General features: G+C 36.0%; 2 protein-coding genes across 2 annotated transcripts in view; one reads left to right on the forward strand and one right to left on the reverse strand.

Moving 5' to 3' along the window:
* The first annotated feature begins 4,156 nt into the window (after positions 1-4,156).
* Positions 4,157-5,826, forward strand: LOC140371915 (GTPase IMAP family member GIMD1-like). Its single transcript, XM_072459149.1, has 3 exons — positions 4,157-4,321; positions 4,490-4,728; positions 5,529-5,826. The coding sequence occupies exons 1-3, from the start codon at positions 4,165-4,167 to the stop codon at positions 5,808-5,810; spliced, it is 678 nt and encodes a 225-aa protein (XP_072315250.1). The 5' UTR covers positions 4,157-4,164; the 3' UTR covers positions 5,811-5,826.
* Positions 5,827-6,616: 790 nt separating this feature from the next.
* The window catches only part of LOC140371947 (aminoacyl tRNA synthase complex-interacting multifunctional protein 1-like), a 16,309-nt gene continuing 3,638 nt past the window's right edge, over positions 6,617-19,287 (reverse strand). Inside the window, exons 2-7 of the mRNA XM_072459186.1 lie at positions 18,644-18,738; positions 17,099-17,212; positions 16,612-16,734; positions 7,563-7,756; positions 7,325-7,496; positions 6,617-7,192 (exon numbers count right to left, since the gene is read on the reverse strand). Of these exons, the coding sequence (XP_072315287.1) occupies positions 7,026-7,192; positions 7,325-7,496; positions 7,563-7,756; positions 16,612-16,734; positions 17,099-17,212; positions 18,644-18,738 (865 nt within the window). The 3' untranslated portion in view covers positions 6,617-7,025. The remainder of the gene's footprint in view (positions 7,193-7,324; positions 7,497-7,562; positions 7,757-16,611; positions 16,735-17,098; positions 17,213-18,643; positions 18,739-19,287) is intronic.

The following is a 19,287-nucleotide window of genomic DNA, read 5'->3' on the forward strand; positions in this document are numbered from 1 at the left end:
GATGCTAATTAGCGTCCCGTCGCACCGCTTTCCCCGAAACAGACCGAAACTCTCTCCGCTTTAGTGTCTAGACGGTCAGAAACTCGAATAAAACCAGATCAGGCGCGAAGGGCCTCGAACCGGTTTGAAATCACCTTTAAAATTCCCCACGTGTGACGCGTTTCCTGATTTTATCACAGTAAATCTGGCAGACAAAGAACAGAACAGGAAGTGGCAGATGCATGTCATGTCTTATTAACATATGAGATCACTTAAACTGTTGTTCAAGTTATTCTTTTTATCTTAATTTAACAAGTAGCGCCTCACTCTTTCAAATCCACCCGGGATTTGAACCCAGAACCACCTCACAGTGACGGTGAAATGTATATACAGCTATATATAACAATAAATACAAATATTCCTCTAAGAAATGTTTCCAAACTGGTACAAATCAAGTTTGTTTTGTCATTAATTTTGTGCAATAAAAACGTGTAATGAAGTAAATGCATTTAAAAAAAGTTTTTTTTTTTTGAAGTTTGTCTGAAATTGTATGCTTTGGGCTTTAACTTTTAATAAAATTGTTCTTCTCTGACAACTTTTTGAACACCATTCTCTAACTTCAACTTGAGTGACAGATTTTTACAGTACAACCATATTATAGTTTGAATATTTTTGTTTCTTGATATAACTAGATGGTTAATGTTTAACTTCTATTACAAAATCACATGTTAAGTCCAGACAGTTACTCTCACTTTAGAAGTACTTATTTTACTGCTAGTACAACTTTTGCCTGAGCTCTTGGCACCTCGGGCAGTATCACAAAGTACAGAATATACACGCATCACAGTCCTGACGTATTACATTTATCATTTTCACACGCCGACCTGCTCGTATTTGCATGGAGAAGTTTAATTCTCTTTCTCCAGAGTATTTATTGCTCTTTATAACCGTCGTGACATTCGGTTGACGTCATCTTTTAATTTTGGGATCATTTTGACGCAGGTACTTTGTATTCTGTGAGTCCTTTGCATACTGACACTTTGCATACTGCGCTTCGTCCGTCAATAGTGATCTAAGTGGCTTTATAACGTACGTCAGCTGCAAACCACCACTAAAAATAGAAACAGGTTTATTAGGTGTAGACAGGTTTTAGTTGATTCTTCCTTATCGCGCTTTCACATATGTGATTATTATATGTCTGTAAAATGGGTTTATGGTGATTATACATCTGTAAAATGGGTTTATGGTGATTATACAACTGTAAAAAGTTTTTTGGGGGATTATGTGTCTGTAAAAACGTTTTGGAGGATTATACATCTGTAAAATGGGGTTAATGGTAATTATATGTCTATAAAAAATTTTTGGGGGATTGTACGTCTGTAAAAAGAATTTGGGGGATTATATGTCTGTGAAATGGGTTTTTAGTGATTATACATCTGTAAAATGTTTTTTTTGGGGATTATGTGTCTGTAAAAACGTTTTGGGGGATTATACATCTATAAAATGGGTTAATGGGGATTATATGTCTATAAAAAAATATTTTGGGGATTATGCGTCTGTAAAAATAATTTGGGGGATTATATGTCTGTGAAATGGGTTTTTAGTGATTATACATTATACATCTTTAAAATGTTTTTTTTGGGGATTATGTGTCTGTAAAAACGTTTTGGGGGATTATACATCTATAAAATGGGTTAATGGGGATTATATGTCTATAAAAAAATATTTTGGGGATTATGCGTCTGTAAAAATAATTTGGGGGATTATATGTCTGTGAAATGGGTTTTTAGTGATTATACATTATACATCTTTAAAATGTTTTTTTGGGGATTATGTGTCTGTAAAAATGTTTTGGGATTATACATCTGTAAAATGGGTTAATGGTGATTATATGTCTGTAAAAAGAATTTGGCGGATTATATGTCTGTAAAATGTTTTGGGGGGATAATACATCTGTAAAATTGTTTTTTGGTGATTATACATCTGTAAAATGTTTTTTTGGGGATTATGTGTCTGTAAAAACTTTTTGGGGGATTATACATCTGTAAAATGGGTCAATTGTGATTATATGACTATTAAATCTTTTTGGGGTGATTATATGTCTGTGAAATGGATTTTTCTGTGCGCTCTTTTTGTCTTGTCCACAATTCCCAGGTCTATTACTGCCCTCTTGTGGTGGAAATTGCTTTATGTTACTGTTCAGGTGCCCTTCCATTTTCTGATTTCCCTGTCGTGATAATCAACAAAGCTCTGGATCGAACGACAAAAACTCTACGTCTGTGGCCAGCAGTGCAAAACATCCAAAGGTTTAGCAAAGACATTGTTACGAAGTGAACAAAAGAGCTGTGGATAAGGATCTCATGTCCCGTTTTACTGCAGGTTACCACATTTCAACCATTTTAACAGCGTTTACAGCATATTTTAGTCCTGGTGTGGACTTTATTTAGACTTCTCTAGTCCTTATTTGGTCCAGATCTAGTCCAAGTTTTGACGTGGCGAATGTGCAACAATGACACTTTATAATGGGTCGTTTTTAGACAACAGACTTTGCCGTTCCTGTTCCAAATGTATTGCATATCACCAAGACACATCCAAAAGGAAAATCCACAAAATCCAACCACAACATTTACCGAAAGACATGTTCTTTTCAAGATTTTCCCTGGCTTTATTTGACTTTATTTGACGCGCAATGGGGAGAGAGGGGGGAGAGACATTCGGGGGAAGAGACTCTCATTCATCGCTTCTGAAAACCGCTCCGATCTCGTTAAAACGTGCTTGAATAAATGTAAGCCAATCCCAGGATCACAGGAGGATGGGACGTCCTCTGAAACATGGCAACGAGCCTCCATTCTTTCTGTTATCTCTAATCCGGAGTCGTTAATCATCTGCGGACGACGCGTTGACACTTTTACGACGCTGTAAAGCTCCAGAGCGATGGCTGATGGGTGTAAAGCTGGTTATAGATTAACTCGTTCCTCCCATCATGAAGTAAACGTCGGCAGCACGAGCGCCCAGTCGCTGCCTCGTCACCTGCACAGGTAAGAGTCCTTTTATTTCACAAATCTAAGCGAAATACAAGCAAGAAATACAAATAATTGAAGGATTTCTGATGTTTATTGCCTGGATAAGCTTTGGCACTCGATGTCTGGACAGTTGAATAGATAATAGTGGTGTGAAAAGTTACACAGTGCATCTTTAAAGAACAATATCTCACTCTGAGTTTAGATACTGGTGGTGAAAAAGGAGGAGATGGACAGGATGATGATTCTGCTGCTGCGGTGGAGGGGTGTTGTAGCTGAAATGGAAGGATGAAAGAGAGTGTATTTATATGAATAATTGATGTATTACCAAAAAAAAAGAAGATATTGCAACAGGTTCTGTGCATGACGACATCCGGCTAGCTCACCGTTAGCGTAACTTCTTCCTGTTCAATTCTTTCTTCGTTCTTTTTTTTGCTTAATTGCTCTAAAATAAATAAAAACTGACGGATCAGGCAGTGGACAGCGAGTCAGGGATGTTATTGACAACATGTTAAGGAAACATGTTAATGACTTTACAAAAGAGGTGAGTGCTTCATTGGAGACTCTTCAGTGTCTGCGTTTCAATGCTAACGCTTAAGCTATTTTTGAGGTTATAAATATTTGAATTAAAGCCATGTCATCTACATTACTTACACACTAAAACAAGTAGGCAGTCTTTACTTTAAATCATAATTGGTTGTTTATTTTATATTTGACCTTTTAATAGAAGTTAGCATTAGCTTCGAGACACAATGAGCTAGCCAGAGCGCTTTTTGGAGACGCAAAATTAGAAAAGGCCTTCTGAGTATATCATCTATATCTAAAATTGCTCAAAAGAGACAAAAGAAACAGAAATATCTAGTAAAAAAATACTAGATGTTTCTGATAAAAGAGTACAGAGATATTTTTGTACTTTTGTGATTCATTTTATGTTTTGTGCGATACTTTTACAGACACATTTTAGCGCAATCCTGATGTATTGTTAACATATCGTCCTAATATTGACATAATACTAAAATAAAACATACATATTTATTTTTGTCGTATATTGCCCAGCTCCTCATGAGAGTTGATAGGAGGCGGGTACAAGGAGGAGATATTTTGTTAAATATGTTTATTATAATGTTTGTTTTGAAGGAACCTGCTCCCCACTTCCTGCTTCCTGATGTCTGTCCGTAGCGTCTCCAAATCTCAGTGTGATTCAGTCAAAGATGTCGTTCCTGAAGAAAACAAAGACGGCGACGCGAAAACACTGGCGCTAAACGTGCTGTTGCTAGGTGAAAGGCAGAGTGGGCGGAGCTCTGTGGGGAACGCTCTGATTGGTCAGTACTCCTACGGTTTAAAAAGTAAATTGCGTTGTAAAAGAAAACATTGTCTCCTCTCCACAGATCTGACATGTATTAGAAAAGATACATATTGTGCCTTTAGATATCAATATTTATATGTTTTTTCTACATTTTTCATCAAATGTATTCTCTGGTCTTTTCCAGGTGGCGCTGTTCTTGACGCTGGCGCCAGTTTTGGGGGCGTCGCCGTCACCTCTCGCCCGCAGCGCGTTTGTCGGACTTTCCCGCGATTCTTCAGGCGGAATGGGGCGGAGTCACACCTGTCGCTGCGAGTGGTGGACACGCCTCCGCTTAAGCTCCGCCCGCAGGGCGTGCACGTGGTCGTGGTGGTGGTTCGAGCGGATCTGATCGACAAGGAAACACGACTGGAGAGAGATGCAGAGGTAAACGACATAAGGACAAAACAATCTTACATTTATATATTTGTGATCTAAAGTCTCACTATGTAACATTCCTGATGTTGTCCATGATGCAGCTAAGTTACTAGTCAGTTCTGTGGAGAAACAAGCCCAATCTGTAAGGATGCATCTTCTTTTGAATGGCATTTTTGAGCAATAAAATACCCAGAATGCTCTATTCATTGGATGTAATGTTACACTGTGGAGCTTTAACATATATTCTGGATTGAGTAACAAGTGTATTTAGTTACATAATATTGAATACCTGTATTTTGTAATGTATTCTGTTACATACTTTCACGTTGAGTTGCAATATACTGTATTATAGTGAAGAAAGTGTGGAGTGTTCAGAAAATCCCTTTTCCCCCTACCCCCTATCCCTGCCCACATTTAATTGCAATTATTTGGAAGTTTAAAAAAAACAGTGTGATACATGTAGGGTTCTAAAATGTCATATTTGCCACTTTTAGAAAATAAAAACATACTGTAAGCTATAAAACAAACTTGTAACAGTGAGACGTCGCTATGAATGGGCGGGGCTTATCCGTGCAGTTTCAGGAAGCCATTTAACCTGTTTCTGTTACCGAGCCGTTTAAGATCAATATTACTGTTTACAATGAACATAAAAAATCCAGATCTACAAAGTACCTAAAAAAAAAACAGCATAATATGTCTCCTTTAAATCTAAATGTTTGGCCCAGGTTTCCCTTAAAGAGGGTTTCACCTGGTTAAAGGTTTTTGGAGAACGGGAGGGCATCTGACACTTCTGTTTCGTATCTTTTCAGAGTCTCTTTGGTCCAGACTGGTGTCGACACTCGCTGCTCGTCCTCACTCACGCCGACGCGCTCGAGGCGGCGCTAGAGCCGTCACTCTTCCTCACGCAGGCTCCTGATTGGCTGAGAGCTCTGGCTGATCGATCGGTGGGCGGGGTCATGTTCGTGGACAGCGGCTCTGATTGGCCGTCACTCACCGGGGAGCCAATCAGAGAGAGAATTCTAAGTCTGTCGGCGAGAAACCACCACCAGACGCTTCCCGTGATCGGACTGAACACAAACGAGGCCGATTAACCTGAGACAAAGTACTTTTATGTACACAGTATGCATTATATATATTGTTATTAACCTTTAAACATGCTCTGGAGTAACTTTGCTTTAGAGCTTGGATTTAAAATGTGTCTAATTTTTAACCAAATAGACTGGACGTTTTCTTTCTTTGCTGAAATAAGTCTTGTGTGAAAAAAGAGTCAGGGTTTCTCAGGAGAGTTATCCTCGGGTCAAAGTTGCAAGGCAGAGACAGCAGGGGGCGACACTTCAGACACCCCGAAAATACACATTTAACCATCACAGGTACTTAAAAAGATGTTTAACTATTCAACTTAAAAACAATACTCGACAGCTCTGGATCTCTACCTTTGTAACAGCTGTGGACACATTATCATCATTATATTACAGTAATATAACATACAAATATGCTTTACATTTACGTTTCTTAACGCTTTAGAGCTCACTGAACCTTTGTACTAATCCCAATGCATTGTGGGATCTTTCTAGTTCACATATTATCCAAGCGTTCAGTAAAGAAAAGCAAAGAAACCAGACAATGTGTTGTAATGATTTTTAATTCCAGGACTGGTAAGTAACTAATTATGTTACTGTAATCGAGAAGGTGTTTTGGGCAATTGTACTTTTCTGATTACATTTTTAAACATGACTTATAATTGACTGTAACAGAGTTTTGTTTAAAAGCGTGACCTAAAATGCGACCAAAATTTTGTTAAAATTTAAAAAAATGTCTCTATGCAAATTTTCACCACTGTTTAATTCTCAATGTATTTTTGTACAAATTCAAACCGCAATAAAACACATGCTTCACGTTTATCTGATGGAGCAGTTGTTTCATCTTCATCTGATGGAGCAGTTGTTTCACGTTCATCAGATGGAGGCAGTTGCTTCACCTTCATCTGATGGAGCAGTTGTTTCATCTTCATCTGATGGAGCAGTTGTTTCACGTTCATCCGATGGAGGCAGTTGTTTCACCTTCATCTGATGGAGCAGTTGTTTCACATTCATCTGATGGAGCAGTTGTTTCACATTCATCTGATGGAGCAGTTGCTTCACCTTCATCTGATGGAGCAGTTGTTTCACATTCATCTGATGGAGACAGTTGCTTCACCTTCATCTGATGGAGCAGTTGCTTCACCTTCATCTGATGGAGCAGTTGCTTCACCTTCATCTGATGGAGCAGTTGTTTCACCTTCATCTGATGGAGCAGTTGCTTCATCTTCATCTGATGGAGCAGTTTATGAGAGTGGGCGCTCTGCACAGGCCTTTCCCCTTCACCTCGAAGGCGCAGCCTTTGTACTGAGCCACGCCCTTCGCGTCCACACACAGGTCGGGCTGAAGACGCTCGAACACGCGCTCCTTCGACGGCAGCTCTTTGTCTGCTTCCCCTGAAAAAACAAACATGCAACTTTAAGAACACACAAACGAGATTAAAGTGGGTAAAAACAGACAGCATGAGACGTGTGTTGTGAAATGGAGGTGAAGGAAGGGCAGAGACATTCAGAATATTTTCATTTCACCTGGAAAGTTGAGGAAGGTGATTCTGTCTCCGGGCATGGACCCAGGGGGTGGGGTCAGCAGCTCGATGCAGTCTTTTGATTGGCTGCAGCAGACGAGACGCGCCTTTGAGACCACGCCCCTCAGTTTACGGGCTTTGCCGTTACATATCAACACGACCATGGCCCCGGAAAGCTACGGCAACATATTATGGGTCAACTCTTGCGTGAATGTCAAAGAGAAACATCGACGTGTCTTTACCTGGTCCAGTTGTACGTTTGTCCCCAGTTTGCTGACCACGGTCCTGGGGGCGGGCTCTCCCACGTCCACTTCCTGTATGCTGAGCGATTGGGCGTGGCTCTGGGCGCTCAGGACACGCCCCACTCTCAGGTCCAAGCGCGACACGTCCATACGAGGAGTTGCGCCCAACAGCTCACTTCCTGTCCCTGATTGGACTGCGATAACAAACAAACAAGCAAACTTCAGGGTTAATGTTCTGTCCATGAGCTGCAGTTTTAGAGTTGTCAAGTCATCACAATTAATCTAATCTTAACATTTTCTCCAGCCTGACTAGAAATGACCATTTGTTTGGTTTCATTTACAAGATGTCGGTAAAATTCAGTAAATTTAGCTTAATATGTGTCCTTTCATTTACAGCTTTCCCATAATATGTGTCCTTTAATGTACAGTATTTCCATAATGTGTGTCCTTTAATGTACAGTATTCCCATAATGTGTGTCCTTTAATGTACAGTATTCCCCACTATTAGTAAACTGCTAAACTTCTTCAGCCGGCCCTCACCTTTCCGGTCGATGTCGGTAAAATTCAGTAAATTTAGCGTAATATGTGTCCTTTGATTTACAGCTTTCCCATAATATGTGTCCTTTAATGTACAGTATTCCCATAATGTGTCTTTTAATGTACAGTATTTCCATAATGTGTCCTTTAATGTACAGTATTCCCATAATGTGTGTCCTTTAATGTACAGTATTTCCATAATATGTGTCCTTTAATGTACAGTATTCCTATAATATGTGTCCTTTAATATACAGTATTCCCATTATGTGTGTCCTTTAATGAACAGTATTCCCATAATGTGTGTCCTTTAATGTACAGTATTCCCATAATATGTGTCCTTTAATGTACAGTATTCCCATTAAGTGTGACCTTTAATGTACAGTATTCCCATAATGTGTGTCCTTTAATGTACAGTATTTCCATAATATGTGTCCTTTAATGTACAGTATTCCCATAATATGTGTCCTTTAATGTACAGTATTTCCATAATATGTGCCCTTTAATGTACAGTTTTCCCATAATATGTGTCCTTTGATGTACAGTATTCCCATAATATGTGTCCTTTAATGTACAGTATTAGTATAATATATGTCCTTTAATGTACAGTATAATATGTAAAGTATTAGCGCCCTTTACACTGCAGACTTCAGACATGACACGGACAGCTGTGTCCTGCAGAAGTTCTCTGACGACTCTGCCATCATCGGACTCATCACGGACGACGATGACGGGGAGTACAGAGGACTGGAGCAGGACTTTGTGGACTGGTGTCAGCGGAACCACCTCCTCATCAACGCGGGGAAGACCAAGGAGATGGTGGTGGATTTCCGCAGATGCCACCCCACTGCCCCCTCACCAGTGAACATCCAGGGACGGGACATTGAGAGAGTGGACTCATACAAGTACCTGGTGTTCATCTGAACCACAAACTGGACTGGACTCATAACACAGACGAACTGTACAGGAAGAGCCAGAGTCGGCTCTACCTCCTGAGGAGACTCAGGTCTTTTGGAGTGACAGGGCCACTCCTGAAGACCTTCTACGACTCTGTGGTGGCATCAGCCCTCCTGTATGGTGTGGCCTGCTGGAGCAGCAGCATCACAGAGAGGGAGAGGAGGATGCTGGACAGAGTCATCAAGAAGTCCAGCTCCGTCCTGGGCTGTGCTCTGGACTCGGTGCAGGAGGTGGGGGACAGGAGGGTCCTGGCTAGATTCACATCTATGCTGGACCATGAGTGTCACCCCCTGCAGGACACTCTTTCCGCTCTGGAGAGCAGCTTCAGTGAGAGACTGATCCACCCTCGATGTGTGAAGGAAAGGTTCCGTAGGTCTTTCCTTCCTGCTGCTGTCAGACTTTATAACAAAAACTGTTAGTACTGAACACTCGCAATACTGACCTAACCATGTGCAATTCTGTCATATGTGCAATTGCTGTTGGAATTCATGTGCAATTACTATGAAATTCATGTGCAATCTATGTGCTGTCGTGACACATATTCATGTGCAATTACTGTCGTGATCACATGCAATGGTATTTATGTATTTATTTATTCATTTGTCTATGGGAGTTTTTATTTATTTATAGGAGATCTTCTACTGAAAGTGTTTTTCAGACTTCCTATAAGTGATCTGTTCTTCTGTATCTACCTCTGTATCTACCTGCGTTGCATCAATGAAATTTCCACATGTGGGACAATAAAGGAATATCTTATCTTATCTCTTAATGTACAGTATTCCCATAATATGTGTCCTTTAATGTACAGTATTAGTATAATATGTGTCCTTTAATGTACAGTATTAGTATAATATGTGTCCTTTAATGTACAGTATTCCCATAATATGTGTCCTTTAATGTACAGTATTAGTATAATATGTGTCCTTTAATGTACAGTATTCCCATAATATGTGTCCTTTAATGTACAGTACTAGTATAATAGGTGTCCTTTAATGTACAGTATTAGTATAATATGTGTCCTTTAATGTACAGTATTAGTATAATATGTGTCCTTTAATGTACAGTATTCCCATAATATGTGTCCTTTAATGTACAGTATTAGTATAATATGTGTCCTTTAATGTAGAGTAATAGTATAATATGTGTCCTTTAATGTACAGTATTCCCATAATATGTGTCCTTTAATGTACAGTATTAGTATAATATGTGTCCTTTAATGTACAGTATCAGTATAATTTGTGTCCTTTAATGTACAGTATTAGTATAATATGTGTCCTTTAATGTACAGTATTAGTATAATATGTGTCCTTTAATGTACAGTATTAGTATAATATGTGTCCTTTAATGTACAGTATTCCCATAATATGTGTCCTTTAATGTACAGTATTAGTATAATATGTGTCCTTTAATATACAGTATTCCATAATATGTGTCCTTTTATGTACAGTATTAGTATAATATGTGTCCTTTAATGTACAGTATTCCCATAATATGTGTCCTTTAATGTACAGTACTAGTATAATAGGTGTCCTTTAATGTACAGTATTAGTATAATATGTGTCCTTTAATGTACAGTACTAGTATAATATGTGTCCTTTAATGTACAGTATTAGTATAATATGTGTCCTTTAATGTACAGTATTAGTATAATATGTGTCCTTTAATGTACAGTATTCCCATAATATGTGTCCTTTAATGTACAGTATTAGTATAATATGTGTCCTTTAATGTACAGTATTCGCATAATATGTGTCCTTTAATGTACAGTATTAGTATAATATGTGTCCTTTAATGTACAGTATTCCAATAATATGTGTCCTTTAATGTACAGTATTAGTATAATATGTGTCCTTTAATGTACAGTATCAGTATAATATGTGTCCTTTAATGTACAGTATCAGTATAATATGTGTCCTTTAATGTACAGTATTCCCATAATATGTGTCCTTTAATGTACAGTATTAGTATAATATGTGTCCTTTAATGTACAGTATTAGTATAATATGTGTCCTTTAATGTACAGTATTCCCATAATATGTGTCCTTTAATGTACAGCATTAGTATAATATGTGTCCTTTAATGTACAGTATTAGTATAATATGTGTCCTTTAATGTACAGTATTAGTATAATATGTGTCCTTTAATGTACAGTATTCCCATAATATGTGTCCTTTAATGTACAGTATTAGTATAATATGTGTCCTTTAATGTACAGTATTCCCATAATATGTGTCCTTTAATGTACAGTACTAGTATAATAGGTGTCCTTTAATGTACAGTATTAGTATAATATGTGTCCTTTAATGTACAGTATCAGTATAATTTGTGTCCTTTAATGTACAGTATTAGTATAATATGTGTCCTTTAATGTACAGTATTAGTATAATATGTGTCCTTTAATGTACAGTATTCCCATAATATGTGTCCTTTAATGTACAGTATTAGTATAATATGTGTCCTTTAATATACAGTATTCCCATAATATGTGTCCTTTAATGTACAGTATTAGTATAATATGTGTCCTTTAATGTACAGTATTCCCATAATATGTGTCCTTTAATGTACAGTATTAGTATAATATGTGTCCTGTAATGTAAAGTATTAGTATAATATTATGTGTCCTTTAATGTACAGTATTCCCATAATATGTGTCCTTTAATGTACAGTATTAGTATAATATGTGTCCTTTAATGTACAGTATTAGTATAATATGTGTCCTTTAATGTACAGTATTCCCATAATATGTGTCCTTTAATGTACAGTATTAGTATAATATGTGTCCTTTAATGTACAGTATTCCCATAATATGTGTCCTTTAATGTACAGCATTAGTATAATATGTGTCCTTTAATGTACAGTATTCCCATAATATGTGTCCTTTAATGTACAGTATTAGTATAATATGTGTCCTTTAATGTACAGTATTCCAATAATATGTGTCCTTTAATGTACAGTATTAGTATAATATGTGTCCTTTAATGTACAGTATCAGTATAATATGTGTCCTTTAATGTGCAGTATTAGTATAATATGTGTCCTTTAATGTACAGTATTAGTATAATAGGTGTCCTTTAATGTACAGTATTAGTATAATAGGTGTCCTTTAATGTACAGTATTAGTATAATATGTGTCCTTTAATGTACAGTATCAGTACAATATGTATCCTTTAATGTACAGTATTCCCATAATATGTGTCCTTTAATGTACAGTATTCCCATAATATGTGTCCTTTAATGTACAGAATCCCCATAATGTGTGTCCTTTAATGTACAGTATTAGTATAATATGTGTCCTTTAATGTACAGTATTCCCATAATATGTGTCCTTTAATGTACAGTATTAGTATAATATGTGTCCTTTAATGTACAGTATTCCCATAATATGTGTCCTTTAATGTACAGTACTAGTATAATAGGTGTCCTTTAATGTACAGTATTAGTATAATATGTGTCCTTTAATGTACAGTATTAGTATAATATGTGTCCTTTAATGTACAGTATTCCCATAATATGTGTCCTTTAATGTACAGTATTAGTATAATATGTGTCCTTTAATATACAGTATTCCATAATATGTGTCCTTTTATGTACAGTATTAGTATAATATGTGTCCTTTAATGTACAGTACTAGTATAATAGGTGTCCTTTAATGTACAGTATTAGTATAATATGTGTCCTTTAATGTACAGTACTAGTATAATAGGTGTCCTTTAATGTACAGTATTAGTATAATATGTGTCCTTTAATGTACAGTATTAGTATAATATGTGTCCTTTAATGTACAGTATTCCCATAATATGTGTCCTTTAATGTACAGTATTAGTATAATATGTGTCCTTTAATGTACAGTATTCGCATAATATGTGTCCTTTAATGTACAGTATTAGTATAATATGTGTCCTTTAATGTACAGTATTCCAATAATATGTGTCCTTTAATGTACAGTATTAGTATAATATGTGTCCTTTAATGTACAGTATCAGTATAATTTGTGTCCTTTAATGTACAGTATTAGTATAATATGTGTCCTTTAATGTACAGTATTAGTATAATATGTGTCCTTTAATGTACAGTATTCCCATAATATGTGTCCTTTAATGTACAGTATTAGTATAATATGTGTCCTTTAATATACAGTATTCCCATAATATGTGTCCTTTAATGTACAGTATTAGTATAATATGTCCTTTAATGTACAGTATTCCCATAATATGTGTCCTTTAATGTACAGTACTAGTATAATAGGTGTCCTTTAATGTACAGTATTAGTATAATATGTGTCCTGTAATGTACAGTATTAGTATAATATTATGTGTCCTTTAATGTACAGTATTCCCATAATATGTGTCCTTTAATGTACAGTATTAGTATAATATGTGTCCTTTAATGTACAGTATTAGTATAATATGTGTCCTTTAATGTACAGTATTCCCATAATATGTGTCCTTTAATGTACAGTATTAGTATAATATGTGTCCTTTAATGTACAGTATTCCCATAATATGTGTCCTTTAATGTACAGCATTAGTATAATATGTGTCCTTTAATGTACAGTATTCCCATATGTGTCCTTTAATGTACAGTATTAGTATAATATGTGTCCTTTAATGTACAGTATTCCAATAATATGTGTCCTTTAATGTACAGTATTAGTATAATATGTGTCCTTTAATGTACAGTATTCCCATAATATGTGTCCTTTAATGTACAGCATTAGTATAATATGTGTCCTTTAATGTACAGTATTCCCATAATATGTGTCCTTTAATGTACAGTATCAGTATAATATGTGTCCTTTAATGTGCAGTATTAGTATAATATGTGTCCTTTAATGTACAGTATTAGTATAATAGGTGTCCTTTAATGTACAGTATTAGTATAATATGTGTCCTTTAATGTACAGTATCAGTACAATATGTGTCCTTTAATGTACAGTATTAGTATAATATGTGTCCTTTAATGTACAGTATTCCCATAATATGTGTCCTTTAATGTACAGAATCCCCATAATGTGTGTCCTTTAATGTACAGTATTAGTATAATATGTGTCCTTTAATGTACAGTATTAGTATAATGTGTCCTTTAATGTACAGTATTCCCATAATATGTGTCCTTTAATATACAGAATCCCCATAATGTGTGTCCTTTAATGTACAGTATTAGTATAATATTGGTCCTTTAATGTACAGTATTAGTATAATGTGTCCTTTAATGTACAGTATTAGTATAATATTTGTCCTTTAATGTACAGTATTAGTATAATATGTGTCCTTTAATGTACAGTATTAGTATAATATGTGTCCTTTAATGTACAGTATTAGTATGTGTCCTTTAATGTACAGTATTTGTATAATATGTGTCCTTTAATGTACAGTATTCCCATAATATGTGTCCTTTAATGTACAGTATTAGTATAATATGTGTCCTTTAATGTACAGTATTAGTATAATATGTGTCCTTTAATGTACAGTATTAGTATAATATGTGTCCTTTAATGTACAGTATTAGTATGTGTCCTTTAATGTACAGTATTTGTATAATATGTGTCCTTTAATGTACAGTATTCCCATAATATGTGTCCTTTAATGTACAGTATTAGTATAATATGTGTCCTTTAATGTACAGTATTAGTATAATATGTGTCCTTTAATGTACAGTATTAGTATAATATGTGTCCTTTAATGTACAGTATTCCAATAATATGTGTCCTTTAATGTACAGTATTCCCATAATATGTGTCCTTTAATGTACAGAATCCCCATAATGTGTGTCCTTTAATGTACAGTATTAGTATAATATGTGTCCTTTAATGTACAGTATTAGTATAATGTGTCCTTTAATGTACAGTATTCCCATAATATGTGTCCTTTAATATACAGAATCCCCATAATGTGTGTCCTTTAATGTACAGTATTAGTATAATATTGGTCCTTTAATGTACAGTATTAGTATAATGTGTCCTTTAATGTACAGTATTAGTATAATATTTGTCCTTTAATGTACAGTATTAGTATAATATGTGTCCTTTAATGTACAGTATTAGTATAATATGTGTCCTTTAATGTACAGTATTAGTATGTGTCCTTTAATGTACAGTATTAGTATAATATGTGTCCTTTAATGTACAGTATTCCCATAATATGTGTCCTTTAATGTACAGTATTAGTATAATATGTGTCCTTTAATGTACAGTATTAGTATAATATGTGTCCTTTAATGTACAGTATTCCAATAATATGTGTCCTTTAATGTACAGTATTAGTATGTGTCCTTTAATGTACAGTATTTGTATAATATGTGTCCTTTAATGTACAGTATTCCCATAATATGTGTCCTTTAATGTACAGTATTAGTATAATATGTGTCCTTTAATGTACAGTATTAGTATGTGTCCTTTAATGTACAGTATTAGTATAATATGTGTCCTTTAATGTACAGTATTAGTATAATATGTGTCCTTTAATGTACAGTATTAGTATAATATGTGTCCTTTAATGTACAGTATTAGTATAATATGTGTCCTTTAATGTACAGTATTCCAATAATATGTGTCCTTTAATGTACAGTATTAGTATGTGTCCTTTAATGTACAGTATTTGTATAATATGTGTCCTTTAATGTACAGTATTCCCATAATATGTGTCCTTTAATGTACAGTATTAGTATAATATGTGTCCTTTAATGTACAGTATTAGTATGTGTCCTTTAATGTACAGTATTTGTATAATATGTGTCCTTTAATGTACAGTATTCCCATAATATGTGTCCTTTAATGTACAGTATTAGTATAATATGTGTCCTTTAATGTACAGTATTAGTATGTGTCCTTTAATGTACAGTATTAGTATAATATGTGTCCTTTAATGTACAGTATTAGTATAATATGTGTCCTTTAATGTACAGTATTAGTATAATATGTGTCCTTTAATGTACAGTATTAGTATAATATGTGTCCTTTAATGTACAGTATTCCAATAATATGTGTCCTTTAATGTACAGTATTAGTATGTGTCCTTTAATGTACAGTATTTGTATAATATGTGTCCTTTAATGTACAGTATTCCCATAATATGTGTCCTTTAATGTACAGTATTAGTATAATATGTGTCCTTTAATGTACAGTATTAGTATGTGTCCTTTAATGTACAGTATTTGTATAATATGTGTCCTTTAATGTACAGTATTCCCATAATATGTGTCCTTTAATGTACAGTATTAGTATAATATGTGTCCTTTAATGTACAGTATTAGTATGTGTCCTTTAATGTACAGTATTAGTATAATATGCGTCCTTTAATGTACAGTATTAGTATGTGTCCTTTAATGTACAGTATTTGTATAATATGTGTCCTTTAATGTACAGTATTCCCATAATATGTGTCCTTTAATGTAAAGTATTCCCATAATATGTGTCCTTTAATGTACAGTATTAGTATAATATGTGTCCTTTAATGTACAGTATTCCCATAATATGTGTCCTTTAATGTACAGTATTAGTATAATATGTGTCCTTTAATGTACAGTATTAGTAAACTGTGATACTTCAGCCGGGCCTCACTTTTCCGGTCTCTCCTCTTGCGCTGTCCGTCCCGTCGCTCCTGAGCAGGTTGATTGGCGGGTGAGTCGGTGGAGGCGGGGCCTGTCTGTGGAGGGGGCGGGGCCGGAGAAAACAAGGCTTTGGCTGAAAGAAAAACAACAGGAAACAGATACGTTACAAATACAGAGGAAACAGAGCCAGAAACTGGGAAAGGACAAAAACTTACAAATACAACGCTCAAGTGCAAGTAAGTACGTGAAAGTAATTAGTAAAAAATACTTTTGTTTGGGCCAGGGTTTATTTTTTGTGTTTCTATAGCCAATATTTTGTCCAATAATTATTTTTGGTTTGAAGGTATAACTGCTTCGACCATAAAGACTTGTTGTTGTTGTGGCACTTTGATTTGAAAATGATACATTATTCTCCACTTGCCTCTTATTTTTATTCTAATTTAGTCTGTATTAGTTTATAAACATGTCTTGTGTCGTTTGTGAGTCCTTGTTCTGACCTAATCGTCGCTTCTGTTTGTCCTGCAGCTGCAGCCTCAGATCCTCGATGTCTTTCTTCAGTTTTCCGTTTTCCACCAACAGTTTCTTCTGCTCCCGCACCGAGGACTGCAGCACTTTAAACCACAAACACACACGTGAAGGCGGAGCTACGTAATGAGGGCGGAGCTATATAACACACATGAAGGCGGAGCTATATAATACGCACAAGGGCGGAGCTATATAACACACATGAGGGCGGAGCTACATAAAACACATGAGGGCGGAGCTACATAAAACACATGAGGGCGGAGCTACATAACATACACAAGGGCGGGACTACGTAACACACATGAAGGCGGAGCTACGTGACACACACGAAGGCGGAGCTACGTGACACACACGAAGGCGGAGCTACGTGACACGCGTGACACACACGAAGGCGGAGCTAAGTGACACGCGTGACACACGCGAAGGCGGAGCTACGTGACACACACAAAGGCGGAGCTACGTGACACACACGAAGGCGGAGCTACGTGACACGCGTGACACACACGAAGGCGGAGCTACGTGACACACACGAAGGCGGAGCTACGTGACACGCGTGACACACACGAAGGCGGAGCTACGTGACACACACGAAGGCGGAGCTACGTGACACACACGAAGGCGGAGCTACGTGACACACACGAAGGCGGAGCTACGTGACACACGTGAGGGTGGAGCTACGTGACACACACGAAGGCGGAGCTACGTGACACACGTGAGGGTGGAGCTACGTGACACACACGAAGGCGGAGCTACGTGACACACGTGAGGGTGGAGCTACGTGACACACGTGAGGGTGGAGCTACGTGACACACACGAAGGCGGAGCTACGTGACACACGTGAGGGTGGAGCTACGTGACACACACGAAGGCGGAGCTACGTGACACACGTGAGGGTGGAGCTACGTGACACACGTGAGGGTGGAGCTACATGAGATGAGTGATATATCAATCAAAACAATGTAAAATCAGGGGAAATAATATAAAAACAACACAATTATTTAAAACAGTGAATCAATAATTAGTGTCACAAATTGCAGGATTAATTTACTCTTTAAAAAATAGTAAAGAATAGTGTAAAACATCATAAGTTATATTCACCCAATCTGTAAAATATGACCAGTCACCACAAATATGCTTTTTATTTTCAAAATTCTAGCTAGAAAATAGTATTATCATTTTTGTTACTGTATTTTCTGGACTATAAGTCGCACCAGCCAAAAAAATGCATAATAAAGAAGAAAAAAACATATATAAGTCGCACTGGAGTATGAAATGCGGTTGCAAGTGTGAAAATAACAAATAATATCACATATAAGTCGCTCCGGAGTATAAGTATATAAGTATAAATATAAGTATAAGTCGCACTCCGGCCAAAACTATGAAAAAAGGTGCGACTTATAGTCCAGAAAATACGGTACTTATTTTTGCTCTAAAGACGCATTATTTGAATCTGATCCAGTTGAAACTCTGTCACGCTCGTCATTTTAAAGTCGTATTGTGATTTGTGGACGTCTTACGGGCTTTTTCTCTGGTGAGCAGCGCGTGAGTCTTGATGTAGTCCATGATCTGAGCTCCGTCCACCGGCTCCATCTTCATCAGCACCGCCTCAAAACTGGAACAAAAAAGCAGATTTTATTACACAAAACCAGTGACATTTTCATCTAAACCAGCATGTTAAAGGTCCCGTGTTTTTATCAGAATGTTACGCTTTTAAAATGACAAAATTAGAGTGTTTTTTCGGATCAGAACTGACATTTCCCAAGTTCAATTTTAATTGTTCAACCTGGAATGTCACGTTTGTCTTTTTGTGATTGTTTTGTACGAACGCCACAGTCTCGGGTGCGTTAAAAACAATTATTTTATTTTTTTTAATTAAAGAAATAAAAAATTAAAAAAGACAGACGTTTGTCGGTATGCGTTTTTAAAAAAAAAATGTAATTTAATTTTAAAAAAAAGTTTATTTATGGTCTTTTTGTCTATAAATATGTGGTGAAGGTATAATAAGGTATAATTAGGTATAATAAAGTATAATTTACAGTTGAATTTACAGTTGAAGTGCAGAAAGTGAACAGTGCAGTGGGGGATTAAATTATGTTTTTTTAATGGTTATTTGTTGTAATATGAAGTAGTATTAGTAGTAGTAGTAGTAGTAGTAGTAGTA

Source organism: Eucyclogobius newberryi, unplaced genomic scaffold (genome assembly GCF_026437365.1).
Source record: "Eucyclogobius newberryi isolate DKJ021-1_F unplaced genomic scaffold, fEucNew1.0.hap1 SCAF_22, whole genome shotgun sequence".
Taxonomy (NCBI): domain Eukaryota; kingdom Metazoa; phylum Chordata; class Actinopteri; order Gobiiformes; family Gobiidae; genus Eucyclogobius; species Eucyclogobius newberryi.

Bases quoted from the DNA above. Each gene is read 5' to 3' on its own strand.
- LOC140371915 (XM_072459149.1), top strand. From the start codon at position 4,165: ATGTCTGTCCGTAGCGTCTCCAAATCTCAGTGTGATTCAGTCAAAGAT. The intron at 4,322-4,489 runs GTCAGTACTCCT...GGTCTTTTCCAG, and splicing joins TGTGGGGAACGCTCTGATTG to GTGGCGCTGTTCTTGACGCT. The intron at 4,729-5,528 runs GTAAACGACATA...GTATCTTTTCAG, and splicing joins GACTGGAGAGAGATGCAGAG to AGTCTCTTTGGTCCAGACTG.